Source organism: Cebus imitator, unplaced genomic scaffold (genome assembly GCF_001604975.1).
Source record: "Cebus imitator isolate Cc_AM_T3 unplaced genomic scaffold, Cebus_imitator-1.0 Scaffold907, whole genome shotgun sequence".
NCBI classification, from domain to species: Eukaryota; Metazoa; Chordata; class Mammalia; order Primates; family Cebidae; genus Cebus; species Cebus imitator.
Window position 1 is genome coordinate 39,156 of NW_016108222.1, and position 24,179 is coordinate 63,334.

A 24,179-nucleotide genomic window follows, 5' to 3' on the forward strand; every position below is an offset into this window, starting at 1 on the left:
TGATCATAAACTTTCCTTTGAGGATTTTTTCCTTCATCATCTTTTGCTTTTTCTCCTCTCCCACTTCTCAACTTACCTGCTTTCTGTGGGTGATACTCATTCCTGTGACTTCACATTCTGTCTGTATGTTGACAACTCCAAAATACTTGTAATCTCCCAGATCTGTGGATCCATCTTCCAACTTGCTTATGTATGCCTAGACACAAAATTAACTGGTCTAGAACTCAGCTTGTGACGCTGTTCCCCTACCTCTCTCATAGCAAACCTGCTTATTTTTAGCCACCCCGTCCACCTACATACTCATTCTTCTTATTGGCATTTTCCTCTCTCTCTTACCCTTAACCCAATCCATCAAAAAGAGAACTTTTTGATTTCTCTTCTAAAATATTTCTCAGAGCTTTCATTTCTCCCCATCATCTTTACTGTTACACTAGTCCAGGCTGCCATCACCCCTTGCGTGGATGACTCCAGCAACCTTCTGACTGATCTTGCTTTGTGTACTTCTGGTATCCTCCAGCTTCTTTGCATGCTCCGGTCATTCTCTTGCTTAGAAACCATTAGCTGTGTCCCAGGTGTGTTATGGAATATATCCATTACTAGAATCTCTGAGGTCAGCATAAGCCACCTACACCTTCCTCTCCTCTTTCAGCTTGTCCTACTCTCACTTTGTATTCTTATCATTCTAACTGCACTGACTATCTTTGAATTTTCAGAACAGTGCTTCTAAACCAGCTACGGAAAAGGACCAGTTTCTGTTTTCCAACTTTTTCTGGACTGATACTTGAATAAAAATATGATAAGAATGAAATACTATGAAAATGGAAGAGAAGACCCCAAGGAATAAAAATATAAGCTCTAATTTCTTATTATTAGATTCACAAGACCTTTAATTTCTGTGTCAAATTGTTGTAAAAGTTTCTGAACCTTTCACTTCAGTTTCTGTGCTTTTGTCACGACGGGCCAATAACAAAGAGTTTGTGAACCACACAGGTCAATGGACCACACCTTGAGTAACCTTATTTTAGAACAGATCAATCTCTTTGTCATCCCAGGGTCTTTGCATTTTTTCTTCCCTCTACCAAAATGTCTATGCCTCTGCTTCTGTAAGATTTTATTATTATCCTCAACGTGGTTCAGTTTCAGGACGTTGTGTTTAGGAGTAGACTTATTTTTAGTATATCTTGCTTGACACTTAATAGATACTTTTAATTTGAAGACTCTTGTCTTCAGTTTTGAAGTTCTCAACCACTTTCTCTTTGAAAATTGCTTCTTTATCATTCCCTTTATTTTGTTCTTCTAGAATTCCTGTATTGGAATATCTCAGTCTGTTCTCCATGCATGTCTATTAACCACTTTTTCATGTTTCCTGCTACAGCCTAGGTAAATTCTACAGTAGCATTTTGTAATTCACCAACTATTCCCAGAATTTGTCTCCAGGGAGATTTTTATTTTAATGACTATATGTTTCACATCTAATTTGCTCTTTTTTGTTTCTGCATTTATTTCACTTTTTTTTTTTTTTTTTGGAGACAGGGTCTCACTCTGTCATCCAGACTGGAATTCAGTGGTATGATCTCGGCTCACTGCAACCTCTACCTTCTAGGCTCAAGCGATTCTTCTGCCTCAAACTCCTGAATAGCTGGGATTACAGGCATAGGCCACTACCGCCTGGATAATTTTTGTATTTTTAGTAGAGATGTGGCTTCACTGTGTTGGCCAGCTGGTCTTGAACTCCTGAACTCAAATGATTCACCCGCTTTGGCCTCCCAGCGTGCTGGGATTACAGGCATGAGCCACCACACCTATCCCTCCATTTTCTTGTTTATCTTATGGCTGTTATTCTTTCCTTCTTTTAAGACCCTAAACACTTTTAAAGTCATTTGTAGATTGTGCTGTTGATTTTTATTGTGTTGGTAAATTCATCCACTGTTTCTCCTGATTATATAGTTTGCAGGCTGATTTTGAGTAAGAGTCCCCCCACTCCCAGCCCTTTCAAGTCTCTTCCCTTCACCTCTTAATGATTTTGTAATTACTTCTACCTGGCTCTCTCAGAGCTTCAGCCCAAGCTTATGGTAGCATGATATTAGCATTTCAGACTTCCCGTCCTTCAGTGATCGGGGATTTTGCAGGACAAGTCACTGAGTTCATGAAAGTTCTGGCTGTGATTCCCTGTATCTTTCTTTCTGACTTCATAATTGCAATGCTATAACATCTTTAGCTTTAGGCAGAAGTCTCAGCCTAATTTTCTCAGCCTCCTTTCTAAAGTGGGAAGGCTTACTTCAGCTGCTCCATTCACGAGTCTGAATTTAGATCCCTGCCTCTAAGGCACTTTGTCAGCCTTTCTGTTGCCTTGAAGGAGCCACTGCTGCCCGCTTTTGGACCTGGCAGCATACCCATGACCTGACCTCATGATTCTGTTCTTTTTCTGGTCCAAGGAGATATATATCTTATTTCTATGTGCATATGTATCTTTTTTGTCTTTCTGTTTTGTAGTTGATCTAATTGTCGCTCTGTCTTTGGGGCAGGGATAATAGGAACCTGAAAGTGTGTCCTTTTTTTTTTTTGAGACAGTGTCGTGCTCTGTTGCCCAGGCTGGAATGCAGTGGCATGATCGTAGTTCACTGCAGCCTTAACCTGCTGGGCTCAAGCAGTCCTCCCATCTCAGCCTTCTGAGTAGCTGGGACTACAGGCACATGCCCCCACACCCAGCTAATTTTTGTTGTTGTTGTTAAGTAGAGAGGGAGCCTCCCTATGTTGCCCAGGCTGGTTTTGAACTCCTGGGCTCAAGCAGTCTTCCCACCCCAGCCTCCCCAAGTGCTGGGATTACAGGCATGAGTCACTGTGCCTGGTTTCTATACCAACTTTTAAGGGAAGTCTTTCGCTCATACTTTGCCTGGCTAACTTCTAGTTAGCCCCAGAGACTGTATATATGCCCTTTAGTACTGCATAATGTTCCATTCATGGTACCTTGCAGTGTGTGCCAGTTACATATTGAACTGAATAAGAGGTAGGTAGCTATGTAAGATTTTAAAATTCAATTGTATTAGATTTCTGGGAATAGCCCTGTCTTACAGTGCCCTAATTAACAGTATAAGCACGTTAGACTTTATCCTTTAGTCATTTGGGAGTTTTAAAGCCACTGGCAAAGTACGCCGCAATTTTACCTGAAAGTATTATATGCATTTTTTTGAAACTGGGAAGGTGGAGGCAAGAAACGATTTGAGAGCAAGATGAGATCTCCAGTAAGAATAGTGAGAACAAGGGCAATGATTGCTTGAGGACATAGTGTTAGGTAGCATTGGAGGGTCATAATGATGAATATGGAATCAGAATAGGGGAAGCCACATTTCCAAGTGTAAGTGAAAAGAGTAAATGACAGTATTAGAGTTGGAACTAGGAGACCAGTTAACTTTTCCTAAGATCACTCCCCTGTCCTTTTATCTGGATCTCTTCTTTGTCCTTGTAATTTTTAATCTATTTCCTGATCCTAATGTGAAGCTGAGGTATTAAGTTAATGAATGTAAGTTCCCCCAACTTTTTTTTTAGTTGAGTTAACCTTTTATAATCTTTCAAATCCATCTTTCCCTGCCAGAATTTTGCATTCAGCCTGTATGCAATGTGGATGGTGTTATTCCACAAATTAGCCCTCAATTCAGTTTTATCCTTCTTGGTTTTAACTATTTCCCAAGATACAGTATCAGTTATAAATCAATTTATTTTCATTTATAGACAATGTATATCAAATAAGCTTGAATAATTGCAGCAATTAGAGTGTTCACATTAAATGTCTTTTTCAACATAAATAGTAACATTGACAGATGTTGTCCTAGTCCATTCAGGTGGTTATAATGAAATGCCATAGGCTGGATGGCTTACAAATGGCAGAAATTTATGTCTCACAGCTCTGGAGGTTGTGAAGTCCAAGATCAAGGCAACAGCAGATTTGGTGTCTGGTGAGGGTCTGCTTCCTCATAGCAAAGTGAAGGAAGTTGGAACTCAAGACCATTAGTTCCATGCGTCTGCCCCCACCTACCTCCATCTTCCAACAGTTTGTTGATATCTCTTGTTTGCTTTTGGTATTGGTGGACTGGAGGGGGTCTCCAAATGCTGATGGGACCTTGACCCCAACCAGTGTCTATGTCCAGGCTCTTGACACCATCAAGAATTCAAGGATGAGTCAGAATAGTGAAAATACGAAGATTTATTACAAAACAAAAGTACACACTCAGGAAAGGGGACTGCAGGTATACTCGAGAGAGTCCCACAGTGGGGTTTGGGGTTTTTATCTTTCTGGGTTTCTTTAATCAAAAGGTGGAATATTCATGAAGATAACTGGAAAAAGGTGGAGATTGCTCAGAACTGCAGTGCTGTCCACTTTTACACCAAATATGGGTGTTCCTGGAACTGTCATGATACTGGTGGGTATGTGACTTAGTATGTTAATGAATGAGCATGTAATAAGGTCCTAAGTGAAACCTAGGTCAAATCCAGTGCCATGTTGGGTCCAGTTGGTCTTAGCCAGGTCCACACCCTGGTTTTTCAGGGTCTTATCAATCCCTAGTTTCTATAGCCATTTCAACAGTTTGCTTTTTTGCTAGTCATGTCAAACTGCTGTCTGGAATTTTCTATTCTCCTGTGACCACCCTGTATTATTCCTGTTTCATCGTCACCTCCTCTTGAATTTATTTTCTCCCTATGAATTTATCCTTAAAAAAAGTTATTTTTTTTACTGTCATTTTCGTCGTCAGAAATAAATGCTTCTGTTAGATTCTCTGTGTTTACCAGAAGTTATAGAACTTTCTTTTCAATAATGTTCATTGTTGAATATTCATTACGTTATATATTCCTAGGGCATTTATTGGTAATTACCAAACAAAAGTCATTTTACCCATTTGTGTTGTATAATAAAAATTCCATCTGATGCAACACTAAATCTGCATTATGTTTTTCCTGGGCTGGGTGTTTCTTTTAGGTCAAAGCTGGAAATATTGGTAGGACTCATAAAAGTAAATAGCTATATAGTATTTTTGTGCTTAGCAAAGGCATTTTTATTTTATCTATTATCTGAACTATTAAGCAGTTTCAGTGACCTTCATTTAAATGATTTGAGAATGAGACAGTGAAACATTTAACAATTCTTTATTTGGATATTGTTGTGGTGCCTAAATTTCAGGTCTATGGAGGAAGTATTTGAAGATTGAGCATGTTTGAAATATTATAGGATGGCCAGGTGCAGTGGCTCATGCCTGTAATCCCAGCACTTTGGGAAGCCAAGGCAGGCAGATGTCTTGAGTCTGGGAGTTTGAGATTAGCTTCAGCAACATGGCAAAATCTCGTCTCTACAAAAAATACAAAAATTATCCTGATCTGGTGACAAGCGCTTGTAGTACCAGCTATTTGGGAGGCTGAGGTGGGAGAATTGCTTTAGCCTGAGAAGTGGAGCTTGCAGTTAGCCGAAATCATGTCACTGCATTCCAGCCTGGGTAACAGAATGAGACCCTGTCTCAACAACAACAACAAGAACAACAACAAGAACAACAACTATATATATATATATATAAAAATACATATATATATATATATGTATATATATGTATGTATTTCACTTTCTTGTGTATATATATGAAAGTGAAATTGAAAGATAGCAATATTTACACAGTGTTTTATCATAATCAAAAATATATCCATGTTAATAGAAGCCTAATTACTGCCATATACTCAAAATACTATTTGGATCTAGTTTTTAATGGAGGTGAAATTCACAAAGCATAAAATTAACCATTTTAAAGTGAACAATTCAGTGGCATTTAGTATGTTGACAATGGTGTGCAGCCATCAGTCACCCCACCTTGTTCCAAAACCTTTTTATCACCTTCAAAGGAGACTCTCAAACCAATTAAGCAGTTACTCCTAGACCACAGCAGCCACCGATCTGCTTTCTGTCCTATAGATTTACCTATTCTGGATATTTCATAGAAATGGAATCATACAGTATGTGACCTTTTTGTGTCTGACTTCATTCACTTAGCATGTTTTTAAGGTTCATCCATATTGTAGCATGTGTCACTACTTAATTCCTTTTTATGCGTATAGCATGGACATTAGAAAATTTGGTGAGAAAGTATTTCTAATGCAACTGATAAATACAACAAGCCAGAGAAAGCCTTTAAAATACCTAGCATTAGTTATATTTTGTTTTAATACTTTTAAAAAACCTAATTTTGTATGTTTTGATGTATTTCTTAATAAGGTATAGGGAGTACTGTGAGTCTGTGGACCAGTTACCATCATAGCATTTCTCAGTTAAAGTCTCTAGACATGTCCCCAACGTTATGAGAGAGACTGAGTGGAAGCTATTGGTAAAATAGTACAAAGATATTAGTTGCCATAGACTGTTAACAGTAGAATGAAATGTTAACCTCTGTTACCTGTATTTTCCTTATGTGAAGCTAGTATTTGTTTGTTTATACATATATAGGAACTTTGTCTTTTGAGAAAATTAAATTAATACAGGTAATTCTTGGCTTAATGTTAGTAGTAGTGTCTAATACTTAGCTATGTGGTAAAGTTTACCGGTATTAATGTGCCTTCTATTTAATGTATCATTTACCATTTTATTAAGCTAATTAAAAAATAGATTTTCCTTTCTAATAGCTGTGGTACACATAACTTGAGTCTGGTTTGCATTTCTGGAAATCATTTATTGCTACTACATAGAAAAGTCTCAGCGCTGTACTATTGGGATATTTTCTAGGCAGATCAAGTCATTCAATTGCAGATCATATCATACCTTCTCATCCCTTGGAAATGATAGTTACTTATAACTAAAAGTCCACCATTTATATTTGTGCTTAGTAGATGAAATGCTATTGTGCCCACAAATACAGAGATTGAAATCATCCAGAAAAATAAGTTTGAGACTGATGTGAACACCTCAGGATCCCAGACCAGAGCTGATTATAACAGAAGCTTTGAGGCTTACCTAAGTAGATGATCCTTATAACTGAGATGCAGATAGGTATCTAATTAGTAATTATTAGTCTGTAAGACTTAGCTATACAGGGATTTTGATGATTGTATATATTTATGGATATTTATATTTTTGGTAGCCTCTTGGAAGAAGTTATTTCTCTCACAGTAAGTGTCTGAGACTTCAAAATAATATAATATATCAGCATAAGGAAGAATACATATTTACTGTTACATTCATGTTATAAAAGAATGTGTATTCTTTAATTGCTGATTGTAGCATTCCATATAGTCCTGATAAGATCAAGTTTTAAAATCTATTGTTCATATTTTTAACATTGTAATGGTTTTTGGCTCTGTTTGTTCTATTAGGTACTAAGAGAGGTGTTTTCAAGTTTCCCCCATCATTGTGAATGTGTCCACTTCTCCTGTTAGTTCTGTCAATTTTTGCTTTATGCATTGTTATAGTAAGTATGTAGAACTTTTGAGTGATTACGTCCTTCTGGTGGATTGATCCCTTTATCATGAAATTTCTCTTTCTTTGGTAATGCTTCTTGCTTTAAAGTCTGCTTTGTTTTACATTAGTGTAGCTGCCCTAGCTTTTGTTGGTTAGTTTTTGCATAATATACCTTTTCCATCCTTTTATAGTCCCAGTTTTTCTCTTTATATTTAAGATAAGAATCTTGTATGTACCATGTAATTGTATTTTATAATCCAGTTAGTCATCTTTGTCTTTTAATTGGAGTATTTGCTCCATTTCCATTTAAGGAATTACTAATACAGTTGAGTTTGTAAGTTACTATATTTGTTTTCTATTGATTTCACTTGTTTTATGTTTTCTTCTCATCTTCTTTGAGATTAATTAAACATTTTTTTTTGTTATTCTATTTTTGTTTCTCTAAAAGCTTGTTCCATTCTCTTTTACTACTCTTTTACCTGGTACTCTAGAGATGATCACATGGTTATTTGGTTTATTAGAGTATAATAAAAATTACTCTTTTTGCCTTTTCACAGACAATGCTAGGATATTAGGATGTATTCTACTCACCTTTTGACTTTTTGTGTTATTGTTATATTTTAATTGAACTCCATATATTTCTTTTTATTAGTAGTATTTCTTAAACTTTTAGGTTCAGCAGTACATATGCAGGTTTGTTACGTAGGTAAACTCAGGTCACGGGGATTTGTTGTACAGATTATTTCCTCACCTGGCTTCTAAGCCTAGTTTCCAATAGTTATCTCTTTCTGATCCTTTTTCTCCTCCCACCTTCTACACTAAAGTAGACCCTAGGATTTGTTGAAATGAACTCCTTTTTTTTTTTTTTTTTTGGAGACAGAGTCTTGCTCAGTTGCCCAGGCTGGAGTGCAATGGCGGGATCTTGGCTCACTGCAACCTCTGCCTCCTGGGTTCAAGCCATTCTCCTGCCTCAGCCTCCTGAGTAACTGGGACTACAGGTACATACCACCATGCCTGGCTAAATTTTTTTGTATTTTTAGTAGAAATGGAGTTTCACCATATTGGTCAGGCTGGTCTCAAACTCCTGACCTTGTGATCCGCCCACCTCGGCCTCTCAAAGTGCTGGGGTTACAGGTGTGAGCCACCTCGCCCAGCCTTCTGTCTTATTTTTACTTCTTTGAAGGTAATGGGCCTTGTCTGGATGCTTTTAGGTTTTTCTGTTTCTGGTTTTTAGCAATTTTGCTATGAGTGCTGAGAGCTGGTTTTCTTTGTATTTATCCTACTTGGGATTTGTAGCCCCTCTTAAATTTGTGATTTGAGTCTTTCATTGTTTTTGGAAAATTTCCAGCCCTTAGCTCTTCAAATGTTGCATCTGCCACATTCTTCGTTTCTCCTCAGCAGGTTTAATTTATGTGGAGATTTAAGTTTTCTATCCTTTTTTTTGCTTTTGTCCCTTCAGTTTCTACATTTTCTACTTAACTATCCCTGCTTCACTAATTCTCTTTCCATCTGTGTCCAAAAGACAGTTTTAAAACCTATTTTTGAGGTCTTAATTTCATTTATTTATATTTCACTTCTAGGCTTTTCCATTTGATTATCTTTAAATAGATAACAGACAGTGAAATTACTCATTTCATTATCTGTTTGGATATATTAATTACAGTTATTTTAAAGTTCATGCCTGATAACTCCCATACTGAACTACTTTAGGTCTGTTCCTGTTTCTATTTCTTGATATGTCTGGTAATATTTGGTCAAATGCCAGGTATTGTGTATAAAAACTTGCAGAGGCTCTAGATATCTTCCCTCATGGAAGATTCATTTTATCCTCTGATAGGCTTTTAGAGTAGGGCAGATTGCCCCAGTCCAGAGAGGCACTGAGTTGCCTTAAGGTAGGGTTGCAAAATGTGTGAAATCTCTTTTACCTCTTGGTTTACCCCTCCTTGCTTTCTAAGCTGTAGCCCTCCAGAAGTCGCAACTGAAGGCCTAGGCTCCTCCTCTCCTCAGCACCACAGGACTACCAGAAATTCCTGTTTCTCACTTGTTTATTTTTTTGTTTTGGTTATTTTGCTGCTTTATGCTTTGATTTTTAGCTTCTTGTATTATGTAATTTAAAAAATTGTCAAATATCTTTAAGGTAAAACTGTCAAGTGTTGAGGTCACATCTCTGCAACTCCCTTCTTTCAGGAACCTTGGCAGCTCTGAACTTCAGTTTTTGCCTCCACTCCTTTGAAATTGCTGACAGCTCTGATGACTTCTCTGCCTCTAACAGCTGCCCTTGCTTGGCCTGGGTTCCACTGGACTTTGCTCCACGTACCTTTTTTTCTTTGCTGATTTTGCTTTGTATCCTTTCACTGTAATAAGCCGTAACTGAATTTGACTGTGTGCTGAGTCCTGTGAGTCTTCCTAGCAAATCACTCCCTACAGTGGTCTTCGGACCACTGATAAGCATGTTCATTCTGAATTTCTGTTAAGATTGGTTGTCCCAGAGATTCTAATGTTCTGCTGAGAATGATCAGAGACAGATGGTACCGTGATCCTTTTATGGATGTGTGCAGCTGAGGCTCAGAGGGAGAAATTTACTTGAGGCCATCCATCTAGAAATTCCTGTCAGAATCAGGAATTGGATTGAGGTCTAACTCTAAAATTCCCATTCCTTTATTGTATCTTGTATCCTCCAAGTATATAACCAAAATTACTAAAAGATAATGGTTTCAATTTTTGAAATGCTCTTGTATAATTTGGATAATTTAATCATTTAACACTTACATTATGTGTAAGTAATGTTTTAGATCAATGACAAAATAAGTTGGTGCTTAGTGACATAGTTAATTGCTGCTTCCCAAAGCCAGCTTAGTCATACAACTGCTCCTTGACTTACAGTGGGATTATGTCACAATAAACCCACCGTAAGTTGAAAATACTATAAGTTAAAAACCTATTTTCTACACCTAACTACCAAACATCACAGCTTAGTCTAGCCTACATTAAACATACTCAGAACACTTAAACAGTAGCTTGCAGTGGGCAAAATCATCTAAGGCAAAGCCTGTTTTATAAATAAACTGTTGGATATCTCCAGTAATTTATTGAGTATTATACTGAAAGTAATAAAACAGAATGGTTTTGTAGCACTGTCAAGTCAAAAAATTGTAAGTGGAACTGTTACAAGTTAGGGACTGTCCATATTTTTTTTTAAAACAAAAGTACAAATAAATTAGCAATTTTTTTTTCAAATAGAAAAATATTCTCGTTGGATATTTTGTATGCTAGTTCTTTGTGTGTATGCATGTATGTCTATGTGCTGTAGCCATTTAAACCTGACAAAAATTGTTACTTGCATTTTCTCTGGATAACTTTGTTTACTTTGTGATATTTGGGAGATGTTATATTTATCTCTCACAAGATAGGAATAAAATTTTATAAATTATATAAATGAAATACCTCTGGTATTTGTACAAATAGAAAGATTTTCTTTCACCCTAAATCTGACATTTCAATACAAGAAAATAAGATACAATCAGCAATTCACAAATTGCTGATAATTTAGACAATGGCATATTTTTCTGTGCATCATTTTCAAAAAGCTTTCCCTCATGATATTCCAACTCCATGGGCAGTGGTTTGCTTTCATCGTGCCTGTTGTAGGTCATGGAGCTGAAGATCTACATTCTGGTGTCTTGGATGGCAAATGAGCTCTTGTGGAAAGAGCCTATATTTGAGGGAGATGGTGAATTTTTTAGGTTTATTTTTATTTTATGCTTAATAGCTTAACATGAGGGTAGCCAGAAAACTTTCTGAATCTGCATAAAGCAAAAGTTTTTTTCTGTTCTCTTTAGAAATCAGTTGGAATTATAAACCTTTTCTGCATCATAATGACACCATACAGCAGAGAATTTCAATGCATTCATCCTGTGAGAAAGGCTCTTTGGGTGACAGTTTTGATGTTTTTCTTTAAGCAGCATAAACAGGATTTGGTTTTGGGCTAAAATACTGTTTTCTTTAGAATGAAATATTTCTGAATTGCTTTTGGTTTAGTCTATTCAGAGTAGAAGGAGAAACGTTAAGGCAGGTGTACATAGGGCAGCTGTCAGAGGAGGAAGCAGAACCAGGCAAAAGGAGTAAACACGTGAAAGAAATGGGGGAAGCCAGGAAACGGTGGCATTAAAACAAAGTAATCATAATGGGAAATCATTAAGTACTGGTTAGACTTTCTTTTTCTTATGAGTGTAAGAATTTTTGGACTCTTACCTGCTTATGTAAAGCGATTATTTTATAACGTTAGGGCGAGTGTCCTTGAAGTCTTTTTTCTTAAGTGAAGGTTTTGTGAGAATCATAGGAAATAATGTCTATGAAAGCATTTCCTAAGTTGTAAACTGCTCAAAACCTATGTTGAAATTATTAATAAAAGCAAAGATGAATTGCTGTGATTGGTCTTGTGCCTCAAAGTTCGTTCACTAAAGTAAAATCAGTGGGATGAGGTAATAGAAAACTTGAGGATTTCATCAACCTCAAGGCTTTTCATAGAGTTTAGCAAACGTTTATTGAGGTGCCTGCAATGTGTCATGGCCTTCTGGAAGCTGACAGGAGGTACTCAGATGGGCAAGTCACAGTTCTTGATCTTAAAGGTGCTTGTGATTTAGTACTGAGAAGATATGCACACAAATGAGTGGTTTCAATTGCATACAAAAAGTGATCAGATAGAATGTACAAGGTACAAAGGGAATATAGAGAAAGGACATATATCCTAAGATGGGCTTTAAGGAAAAACATCGGAAGATGAGACTGAGGTGTGTTTTGCACAAAGAATATTTAGGAGAAGAAAGATGTAAAGTATACCTGCATTTGTCCTTTACAAAAGTATTCCTTTATAGCAACTGGATACTTATAAACTGAGACTGGATTATTTATAAAGAAAAGAGGTTTAATTGGCTGATCGTTCTGCAGGCTGTACAGGAAGCATGGTGCCACCGTCTGCTTGGCTTTTGGGAAGCCTCAGGGTGCTTTTACTCATGGTGGAAGGCAGAGCAGGAGCAGACATGCCACATGGCGAGGGGGGAAGTGCTACACTCTTTTAAATAACCAGATCTTGCATGAACACAGTGAGAATGCACTCATTACCATAACAAGAGGCACAAAGCCATTCATGACCCAAAACACCCCACTCCCAGGCCCCACCTCTGACATTGGGTATTACATTTCAACATGAGATTTGGAGGAGACACACATCCAAACCATATCAGTACCTATGCAGAGGAAACAGTGCTGGCGAAGGCTTGCAATATGAAATGCGAGGCGTGGAGTGGTCAGGATGTTGAGTGGCAGGACTTGCTTGTAGAGAACTTTGGTGAGTGATACCTAGCATACTGGAAGAAGATTGGGCTTGGTGGGGAGAACAGTGAGCTCTCCAGATGCTACATTTGAGGTGCATATGAGGCAGTCATGGGACTACATCTGGCAAGTCCATGCATGTGCAGAAGTTCAGTAGAGAAATTGGGGCCAGAAATTTGGATTTGGAAATAATCAGAATACAGATTAAAATAGATGAAGTTGTTCAAAGAGGGCATGCTTATAAGAGCTGTTGGCTAAGAAAGAATTTTTATAAATACAGTGCCTAGGTTTGAGGAGCACATGGTCACCATTGAGAAGGGACAGAAAGGAATTAAGCAAACTAGAATAGAAGGGTATCAGAATTTTCACCACAATTTTACTAGCGGTGGAGAGAGCTAGTAAAAATGGACTGAAAAACGGTGATTGGAATAGGAGTCTGGTTTTAGTGGAATGTTGGGAGTTGTAATTTTTTGTTTTTCTCTTTCCCCTATCTCAGTATTTATTCTCCTAGCTCCTTCCAGATCCCCTGATACCTTCTCTCTATTCTGTGTCTTCTCTCTCTCTCTCTCTCTCTCTCAGTCTCTCTCTCTCTCTCTCTCTCACACACACACACACACACACTTGTGCATACCTCTTTCCCTCGCTAACTTCCTCCTCTTTGCACACTCAGCCTGACTAATGTGCCTGAGCCAGCACGGGCGTCCTCCTCACGATAGCTTGATGTGCTCCGTATACTTCAATTCTAATGTAGACCTTTAAGAAGCTGTGCCTAGGAACATGGTTTTATTAGGACCTGGAGAAGCAAGAGTCAAGTATTAGGGCCAGTGTGGGTTACAGGAGTGGCGTCAGAGGAGTGGACTAGTTCCATACTCTTATTCCACACCCTTATCAGAATGGGTGATTTCAGGACACAAATGGAGTTCTTCTCATAGTCATGATGAATGAGCCAAGATCAAGAACTGACATATTTCTGAGAATTCCTTGTGAAGATGCTTCTTTTGACATCTTCCTGAGAATTCCTTGTGAATATATTTCCTTTAATTTTCCAGTTACTTGCCTTTTGTCTTAAAAGTGCACATTAACACCTGATACCAGCATCACTCTAAGATTCCTTACTGTCAAGGAGCTTATTTAGCTCCATCCTGGGCATCCTTCTTGCTCCTAAATCATACTTCTCTCATTCTGTTTCCTCACTGACTTCAGCTTATAGGACTAGGTTTTTTCTGTACACTCCTTTTGTTTAAATTGATTAACGCTCTAATATTCAGTTTCCCAAGTAGAACTAGATCCTTACTCTGGTCCCAGTGCAGTGGCTGGGCTCCCAGCAACCAGATTCACTTCTGCCAAGTCTGTTTTCAGATTGGGGGAAAGGTGGGCTAGAATTCTGCTGCCCATGGATCTCCTGAACAATGCGTGCTTCCCTGCCCACCTACCCAACACATGGATTTTGTGTTCTTCCTACCTGTTGGGAGACACTGGCCACTTCTTGTCTGTCTGGAAGCAGCCTCTATAGTTCTGGGTGGTTTCCCCAGCCCCTGTGCTGGCACAGTGCATAACTTTTTAGTACCTGTCTCTTCCTCACATTTCCATTATCATTTCTTCTTGTTATGACTGTCTCCAGGAAGAAAGTATGTGGCAAGAGAAGATTTGTCTTTTCGTACTTCCCTCTTTCCCCCTTCTTTACTTCAGCTGATTTTCCATTTATTCTTAGAATCACCTGGGACACCACTAAGAATTTGAAATACAAACTCAGAAAGGAAGAATGAATTATTATATTTCAAAAGAAACATGATAAGTCATTTTAAAAGGTCAAATAATGTTGAGCACGGTGTCTCATGCCTGTAATCCCAGCACTTTGGGAGGCTGAAGCAGGCGGATCATTTGAGATCAGGAGTTCGAGACCAGCCTGGCCAACATGGTGAAACCTCATCTTTATTAAAAATACAAAAATTAGCCAGGCATGATGGCAGGGGCCTGTAGTCCCAGCTACTCAGGGGACTGAGGTGGGAGAATCGCTTGCACCCGGAGGCAGAGGTTGCAGTGAGTCGAGATCATGCCAATTGTACTTCAGCCTGGGCAACAGAAAGAGTCTGTGTCAAAAGAAAAAAAAGAAAAAGCCAAATAATCATTTACTTTAATCTAACTTGTTTCTCTAAAGACCTAACAGATTCATACTAAATATTTTAGTCACAAATTAAAAACGGTGAAATTGTTCTTGCGAGTGTTAGGTATGTCATGAAGTCTCACATAATCCTCCAAGCCACTCAGCTTGATTTATTTGGACTACTCTATCATATTGCAAGCTCTGAACTTTTAAGAGGAAGTTTGCTACATTAGAGCAAGGTGGTTTTGCAATGCATTTTTCTCTTTAATGAGCAAGATTAAAGCAATTATAGTAAAAAGATATTCTTGCCAGATGAGTCTTGCATTCTCTTCTCAGAAAATTAGAACTATATAATCTTATTAACTTTCCCATCCCACCTTAACTTTCAGATATCTGAACTGAATTTAATACTCAGTTGCAGGAATTCTCTCATTTTAGGTGCCTAATTACATCTGCTTCTCTCTTATTTTAACAGATTCTTGTACCCTTTTTATTGTCTGATTTTATAGGTTTTAATTGCATCAGCGATAGGAAATCCTTTTTGGAAACAGGTGGGAAATAAATAAACATCCATCCATATGAAATAAAGGTAGATTTGGTCACTACCTTAGAGATTTTGAAATGTTTCTGTAGTGTTTCTTTGATATTGTGTGTTGTATAGAAATCTCACAAATGGGGAGAAATCAGAATAATGTGATATTTTTCTTGTTTTGTTGTTTTTTGTTTTTTTGTTCTTTTCGTTAATGTGATATTTTTCTAGGAAAGAATACTTTACAGAACCTAGTAGAAACGTTGTCTCAGTCCCAAACAACCTGCTTCATGAAATATTTAGAAGCACTTAGTGCTTTTAAGCAAATGTCTTATTCTGTGTCCTTAGGGAAAGTAATTAATCTGGGTATGGAGTGTTCACTTGTTTTTCGTTTTTATTCTCGACCTACGGAAACTGGGAGGGTGGGTATATGGGCTGTTTTTTATGGCAGCTAATCACTTTATAGAATTAGAGTGAGTGGTTTTAGTGTATTACTCAAGAAGCCAATTAAATGCTCACAGTTTCTTGTAAGGACTATTCAAATCATATGTTGCCTGCTTTACAGTGACAAAGTAGAATTTAAAAATAAATCTTAGCTTGCAAATTGATGAAATCTTTCAAAGAAATAACCTGATGAGAGAGTTCATTTTTTTTAAGGTACCTAATTTTAGGATATTTATTGATACTCTTGTAATTAATAATTCACGTTTCACTGCTTATTGTCAATACAAGGAACTTTCACCTATTATAAATCTCAACTTGTTCATTTGGATAAGATTTTTAAAGTGAATGCAGCTTATATTATATTGGAATCAAAGTTCAGTATGGTGAAATAATCCTATATTAGGGCCTTAAAACATAACAAAGTCTTGTTTGTTCTATGTGTTTTGGCTACAGCCCTACCACTTACGTTTTGGATGAAGATGAACCTCGATTCCTTGAAGAAGTTGATTACAGTGCAGAAAGTAATGATGAATTAGATATTGAGTTGGCTGAAAATGTGGGAGATTATGAATCTTCTGCTCAAGAAGAAGTACTTTCTGACTCTGAATTATCAAGAACATACCTACCCTGAGCCCACTGCCATCTCTTGTTAACCACAAAGAAGAAATGAAATATCTTGGTTTTTATTACACAGGAAATTTGAGAGACATGAGTTTATACAGAGCTGACTCAAAAAGTTACTTGGGCCGGTTTGGTTTCAAGACAATAAATATGTTATTCATTAATGATAAAATTGGCGCTTGTTTTATTTTAGATATTCAGTGCACTTTATGTAGCATTGAATGATCAAATATTGGATTTACTTAAAAAAAACCCCTGAGTATCATTGCATGAATTTTTATCTCCTGATGGTTATATCCTGCATCAAATGGGTAATTTTGAAGTGTGTTCAGAATGTAAAATTGAAATTTTAGAGTTGTTGAAAATCCTGAGTTGTTAAAAACTAATATATATGTACATGGATTTCTATAGATGTGTTTGTTATAGAGGTGGGTAGATATTGCATATAAGATTGTTCTTTAGAATCATGTTAACTGTTGGGCTGTGACTGAAGTACTCCAAGGTTTACCTTGAGACCATTACATTCTACATTTACCAAATTAAACAAATAAAAACTGTATTAAATGTTGCATTCATTTTGTCATCTTCTTTAACCAGCTCAGATTATTTGACGTATAGAACTTTGTGAGAATATGATTAAAAAAAAACCCATAAAAATATTATAAAAAGTTGTTTTTAAGAAAGTTGGCTGGGCATGGTGGCTCATGCCTGTATTCCCAGCACTTTGGGAGGCTGAGGTGGGTGGATCACCTGAGGTCAGGAGTTCGATACCAGCCTGGTCAACACGGTGAAACCCTGTCTCTACTAAAAATACAAAAATTAGCCGGGTGTGGTGGCACACACCTGTAATTTCATCTGCTTGGGAAGCTGAGACAGGAGAGCAGCTTGAACCCAGTAAGTGGACGTTGCAGTGAGCCTAGATTGCTACTGTACTTCAGCCTGGGCGACAGAATAAGACTTTGTCTCAATTAAAAAAAAAAAAAAAGGAAGTCGAATATTCTAGTCTTAAGTTTTGTTATGATAGAGGTATGCCCATACCTATCATAAGAGATATATCTGAACAGCTCTTTTAATATTGTGCCTCATGGATACTCCTAATTACTGCAGTTGAACAATTTGTCAAGAAGCTTAAAAAATGCAGTGAGAAGATGATCTGATGTTAAATGCGCATTTGTCTGCTGAGCTTATTCAACATCTCCTGAGCTGTGCTGTGTAATTAGACTTAGTGAAGTCAATTGACTTAGGGCATGCTGACACTGGCATCAGAATCCTAGATGACTGCAGTACATCTAAACCCTTTCTTGAAGTGATACCTACCTGGATTTTAGCCCTCTTGCTGCAGGAATGACTTTATTTTTAAACAAAGCAAATCCACTGATTTTGGATAAGTGTTTTAAGAACTATGTTTCTGATATAAGAAAACAACCTCCAAAAGATACCTCATTGCAGATTGTTGCCAGGATTCAGGTGCTTCAGTTTTGGCACATGTTGTCCTTACTTTTTCCTAGATTATAGTGTTTTTTAACCTGTTATCATTGAAAAAAAAAAAGAGATGTAGTTCAGATTTTTGTATTTTCTAAATCAGTGATTTTTCCTCGTAATATTTAACATACTTCATTAACAGCGTAGATTCTTTTTGGTGTTTTGGGAGCCACATTTAAAAACGTGTATGGAGCAATTGAAACAGGTCTTTTTCACTAGCCTAATTCTTAGTAATCTCAGAAAACAAACGTCAAATAGACCATGAAGCTGAACTGGTCCTCTTAGTGTGGTAACCAAATTTAGGAAAGAAAGATCAGGATAATTTAGCAAGGAAAGTATTTAATTTATTTAATATTTATAATTATAAACAATTATTTTATGATTTGTATAGTTTATATATAAAGCAATTACATATTTTATTATAATTATACTTTTTCAGGGAGTAAAATTTGGAACCGCCATGTCCATACAGTTGTTCCTTAGTATTCTCGGATTGGTTCCAGGACCCCCACAGATACCCAAATCCACAGTTGCTGAAGTCTCTGATATAAAATGGAGTAGTATTTGCATTTAACCTATAGACATCCTCCCGTATACTTTAAATCATCTCTAAATTACTTATAATACCTAATACAATATAAATGGTATGCAAATAGTTGTTATACTGCATAATGTGTGTGTGTGTTTGTGTGTGTTTCTTAAGAGATGAGGACTCACAACGTGATGCTTTGACCAGGCTGGTCTCTGACTCCCGGGCTTACACAGTCCTCCCACCTCAGCATCCCAAGTAGCTAGGAATGCAGGTACTCACTACTGTGCCTGGTAGTTTTGTGAATTTGCATTTTTAAAAATCGTGTCATTGTTTATTGAATATCTTCTGTCTGAGATTGGCTTAATCTGTGGATATGGAACCTGTAGATATAGAGGGCTAGCTGTGTCTGAATTTTTGGCTTTTACAAAATTAGAAATTAAAAGCCAAGATAATCATGTGCAAAAAGAAGCTACAGTTACTAGAATGTGCAGAATGGCTCAAAAATTTCAACTTATTATGTTAGCAGTATAAAAACTAACCACATACTATTATGATATTTTACATTAATGAAGTACTTTAGCATACACTATGAGCCTGAATAAAGCTTTTTATTAAATATTCACAAGATCGAAGATAAATTCTTTATAGTTAGGAAATGATTTTTTCATAATAAATAGCTTTGAAAATATTTTTAAAATTTAGGGCTAGGTGCGGTGCCTCACACCTGTTATCCCAGCACTTTGAGAGGCCGAGGCAGGTGGATCACTTGAGGTCAGGAGTTCCAGATCAGTGTGGCCAACATGGTGAAACTCCATCTCCATGAAAAATGCAAAAAACCAGCCAGGCGTGGTGGCATGCACCTGTAATCATAGCTACTCAGGTGGCAGAGGCATGAGAATCACTTGAACCTGGGAGGCGGAGGTTGCAGCAGTGAGCCGAGATGGAGCCACTGCACTCCAGCTGGGGTGACAGAGCTTGACTGTCTCAAGAAATAATAATAATTGAAATCCTAAGGTTCCTAGTTAGAAATATAATTAAGTTTTATTGGGTATGAGTAGTTAAAATTGCCCTGATTTTTACTTCTGTGGCCTCGTTTTTTTTCCTCAGATTATGCAGTGTTTAAATTGTGGTTTAGATGTCTTCAATGGCATAGTGTTGAAAATCAATGTTCTACGTTGTGCAGCAGTGATGGGGTCTGAGAAACTGAGTCTGATGATGGAGCTTAGATTTATTTACTTTGTATCTGGAACTTTGAATCTTTTAAATACAGTTTTAGTCTTGTACACTGGTTCTTATGCTGTAATGTGCATCAGAGTCTTCCGCAGGTCTTCTGAAGACAGTTTGCTGATTATGTAGATCTGGGGTAGGGGTCCAAGAATCTGCATTTTTTGCAAATTCCCAGGTGGTGATGCTGCAGAACCACACTTTGAGAATTACTAGTATAATCCAGTATGCTCTTCCAGCATCACAGCTTCCTGAGAATCACAGGACTTGTCAACCGCAAATTAGCATTGGGGAGAATTTAGATCAAACTAATTTGTAGAATCAAGGAGGTCAAGTAAGGTCACAGGGGCACTGGGCAGAGCCAGGGTTTAGCCCAGGTCTCCTGACAACTGCCTCATGTCCTTACCACAAAGGAGCTGCTATCCTTTGCCTCTCCTCAAAGAGTGAGACTGTTGAAAGCTCAAGGATCTTTCTTGAATTTATGAAATTTGTTCAGGCAAGATAAAAAGCAAAAACCTATGGTTCACATTGACTTTTTGTAGTGATCATTGTCTTTTGGAGACAGGAAGTATAATCAGTCTCTGCCACTTTTGCTAGTTTTTTGTTGGTGTTTAGAAACATGGGCATTTGAATCCTAATTACAAATAAGTAACCTAGAGTTCTGCTTCAGATAGTGCACTAACAGCAGTGAATCTATTTATACATTTTAAATGTCCAAATTAAAATGACTATATTAGTATAAGTACTGAAATGGATAAAACAATAAATGTATTAATGGAATTGTTTTTGTGCATGATACAGAAATACATGATAGTAATGGAACTATAAGTGTATCCTTATAAATCCTTGTTTTCCTATACATACTTTACAAAATGTTTATTGAAAATTGGTGAATTTTTCTTTTATGTTGGTGAAAGTTTAGCTGTATGTAAACTCTAGTTCTTTCTATTAGGAAAATCCCGTTGAAGCAGTGTTTTAATTAGAATGCTATTCTACTTTTACAATAGGATGTTAGTATTAAGTATTTATCTGATTAAACTATATTCAAATTCCTGTGACATAAAGAAAAGGAAACCTAGAAGAGAGTTTCATTTCCTTTATGAAAAAGAGTATTTTGAAGGTTTAATCCCTGAGCATCACATCAGCTGTTTCCCAATATTAATAATATTTACAAAGCATTTTTACTTACCTATATTGGGCTGGCACTAGGCAGATGGAAGTCTTTTATTTATACTCCTCTTTCTAGGATGTGAACAATAACTTGGCCTATGGCTACTCCTTCTTCCCACCCTGCCTCACAAGCCTTGTTTATGACTCTTCGAATCTCAGTGCCCTCTATCAAATCCTACCATTTCTTCCAGCTTGCCTGGTTATTGGGGGCCTTGAATAATTATACATTTTCTGTTTGAGTTTGCTAACTTTGCAGTGCCAAAATTCATGTGAATGGCCCTTTTCCAGTGGAATATAGGCCTCACACAGGCCAGTCATGTAATGTTTGGAGTCTAAGATGTGGCTGACACTCAAGTCCTACAGCAGTCTTCGTGTGTGTGCATTTGCATGCATACTCAGACCCTGTGAAGTGGAAATGGATTTGTGGTATTCTGTTTGCAAACCCAGATAACCTTAAAGGGCGAAAGAGATTTTGCTCCGATTATTTAGAAAGATCTACCTTTATAATACCCAGTGTACGACTGTCTCCCTCAGAGACATCATTGAGAAGACTGAGGTAGGCAATAGCAAACATATGGTCAGAGTCATGAATATGCATGATCTCCCGAATGTTCGTAATGTGCTTTTAAACCACATAAAGATCTTTGATAAATGGCAAATGTGAAGACATTGTAAAAGGCAAAAGTGTTTGTTATTGAAAATTACAATAGAAAAGACTAGTGTTTAATAAATTAATGTCTGTACCTTTCAAAGTAGCTTGGCTTTTCTGTAGATTTTTCTCTAGCTGAAAGTGTAATTAAGTAGAGGGTTTTATGACTAGAAATTTGTTTTCATGTTCAGCAGTAAATATTTACTAAAATCAAATTACATACACATTTACAGTGTCATGACAAATTATTTATACTTTCCCATTTTTATCTTATGTCATCTGTATGATTGTTCTTTCTCCTGTTTTCCTTATCTTTCTAGAAATGTTTGACATTTCATCTACTTTTTTTTCTTTCGGAATGTGGGGTACTTGAAATAGAGTGGATGAATTGTATAACTTCATATAAGAAGATAAATTTCAAAATCTGAAAACATCCCCTTTAAAGGAATCTAATTTTTATTTAATGCAGATGGGAAGAGCCATACAAAATGAAAAAATAGGAAAAACTAAACCACCATCACTATTACATGTTAAAATCTTTTGGCCAGGCGGGGTGGCTCGCGCCCTAATTCCAGCACTTTGGGAGGCCCAGCCAGATGAATCATCAGGAGTTTGAGACCAGCCTGGCCAATATGGTGAAACCCGTCTCTACTAAAAATACAAAAAATTAGCCAGGTGTGGTGGCACACATCTGTAATCCCAGCTACTCGGGAGGCTGAGGCAGGAGAACGGCTTGAATTCAGGAGGTAGAGGTTGCAATGAGCCAAGATTGTGCAACTGCACTCCAGCCTGGGTGACAGAGTGAGACTGCGTCTCAATAAAGTAAATAAAGTCTTTTACCTGATGGAGTTGACCCCTGTGTGGTTACCTACCAAATAAATATCCATTCTCCCCTTTGCTTCACCAGCGTTTTAGGTCTCTCGCTAATTTCCCCTGCATCTTCAGGAGTGGAAAATGTGACCTGAGCTGAGCCATGTGGCACATTCCATTGCTGACCACAGTGACTGAGCTGATGGCAGTCCTACAATCCTACAGTAGGCAATCCTACTGCAGCCAACCTCTAGTGTCCATTCCAGAGGCATGGCTCCACTCAAAGCTAATGTCCTCAGAGAAGTTAAAAGGAAGAGATGAGCTATAAGGGACACTGGTCAGGCAAAAACAGCAAATGTCCACTCCAGCGTGTCAGCCAGTCCGCGCAGAGTGAACATCAGGACAATGTGAGACCAAGCCCTTTCCTTCAGTAAGGAAAGATACAGCCACTGACAGCCACCAGGCAAGCATAAGAGGAGCATTTTGGAGGCGAGCCAGCAGTGAAAGATGAGCCAAAGCATTGAGACAAACTGGGTCCTTTATCATTTCAGCCCCGTATTAAACTATTCATGAAACCCCAAATTGTGTCAGCTATATGGACCTTTAAGTCACCTTCATTGTTTAAGCTACTTGAATGTTTTGTTACTAGTGAAGGTATGTCTGTTCTACAGGTGTCTGACACCTATCTGAAAAGCCTGTAGTCTCCATTCTAGAAGGTGTCGGCTCCACCCAAAGCTAACGTCCTAAGAGAAGCTAAAAGGAAGAGATGAGTTCTTTTACCCAAAAGGACCCTGGGCAGGCAAAAACAGCAGACATCCACTCAGACATATCCAACTGGCTAATTTTTATGTTGTATCTACCAGAACAAAATGGTGGGCCAGAAATGAGCCACATTTTTGTCATTGCTGCTCTAAACTCAGGGATTATTTCCTCCAGTGGTGAGACTTGGCATTGTTTTCTTCAGATATAATATTGCCCTAGGAGTTGGCTTTTCAGCATCTTCAAAGTCCTCTTTAGTAGTAATGAAGGACACCAATATTATTGAATATTCATATTGAAATTGAGTACCTCTTTAGTGGTGCACCGTGATAACAAGACGGACCTGGAGAGCAAGCTGAGAAAGATCAGAGATCCCTTTGCTGGGTCACATCAATTAGATCAAGTATGCAATGACTAAGAGTCAAAGCTGGAAATTTCTGGCATGAACAAATAATGGGATGAAGTCTTTTTTTTTCCCCCATTTATTTTATTGCACTTTAGGTTTTGGGGTACATGTGAAGAACATGCAAAATTGTTGCATAGGTACACACGTGGCGGTGTGATTTGCTGCCTTCCTCCCCATCACCTACATCTGGCGTTTCTCCCCTTGCTCTCTCTCCCCAGCTCCCCACCCCCCACCATCCCTCCCCTATTTCCCCCCAACTGACCCCAGTGTGTAGTGCTCCCCTCCCTGTGTCCATGTGTTCTCATTGTTCAACACCTGCCTATGAGTGAGAACATGCGGTGCTTAGCATTATTAATTTCAAAGCTATTTTCCATCCACTCACTGAGTGGAACGGCAACCCTTTGCTTTTTCATTATACGGGATCCATAAAAAGCATTTGAACATCACTTTAAAGTTTAGGAAGTGCTTTCTTAAAAGGTACCTCATTTCAGTATCATGAAAACACTATTAAACAGATAGCATTAGTGCTTCCACTTTACCTGTGAGGAAACTGGGGGTTGGAGAGGCATGTGACTTACCTGGACTTGTAGAGCAGAGTGGGAACTCAGATCTGAGCCTCTCCAGGGCTACCGATGACCCAGTGCTTCCTCCCACAGTCAGCTAGCCGGTGGCCTGGGCCAGCCTAGTCAACC

At 37.8% G+C, this 24,179-nt stretch overlaps 1 protein-coding gene across 2 annotated transcripts in view; it reads left to right on the forward strand.

Moving 5' to 3' along the window:
- The window catches only part of LOC108298179 (cytosolic carboxypeptidase 1-like), a 45,512-nt gene extending 28,493 nt beyond the window's left edge, over nucleotides 1-17,019 (forward strand). Inside the window, exon 9 of one of the 2 annotated variants that reach the window (XM_017520919.2) lies at nucleotides 9,614-11,856. In XM_017520919.2, coding sequence (XP_017376408.1) covers nucleotides 9,614-9,659 — 46 coding nt within the window. In that variant the 3' untranslated portion in view covers nucleotides 9,660-11,856. Of the gene's footprint in view, nucleotides 1-9,613; nucleotides 11,857-16,287 lie in introns of those variants that run through there. The other variant, XM_017520918.2, reaches the window with a different exon arrangement.
- Nucleotides 17,020-24,179: the final 7,160 nt, after the last annotated feature.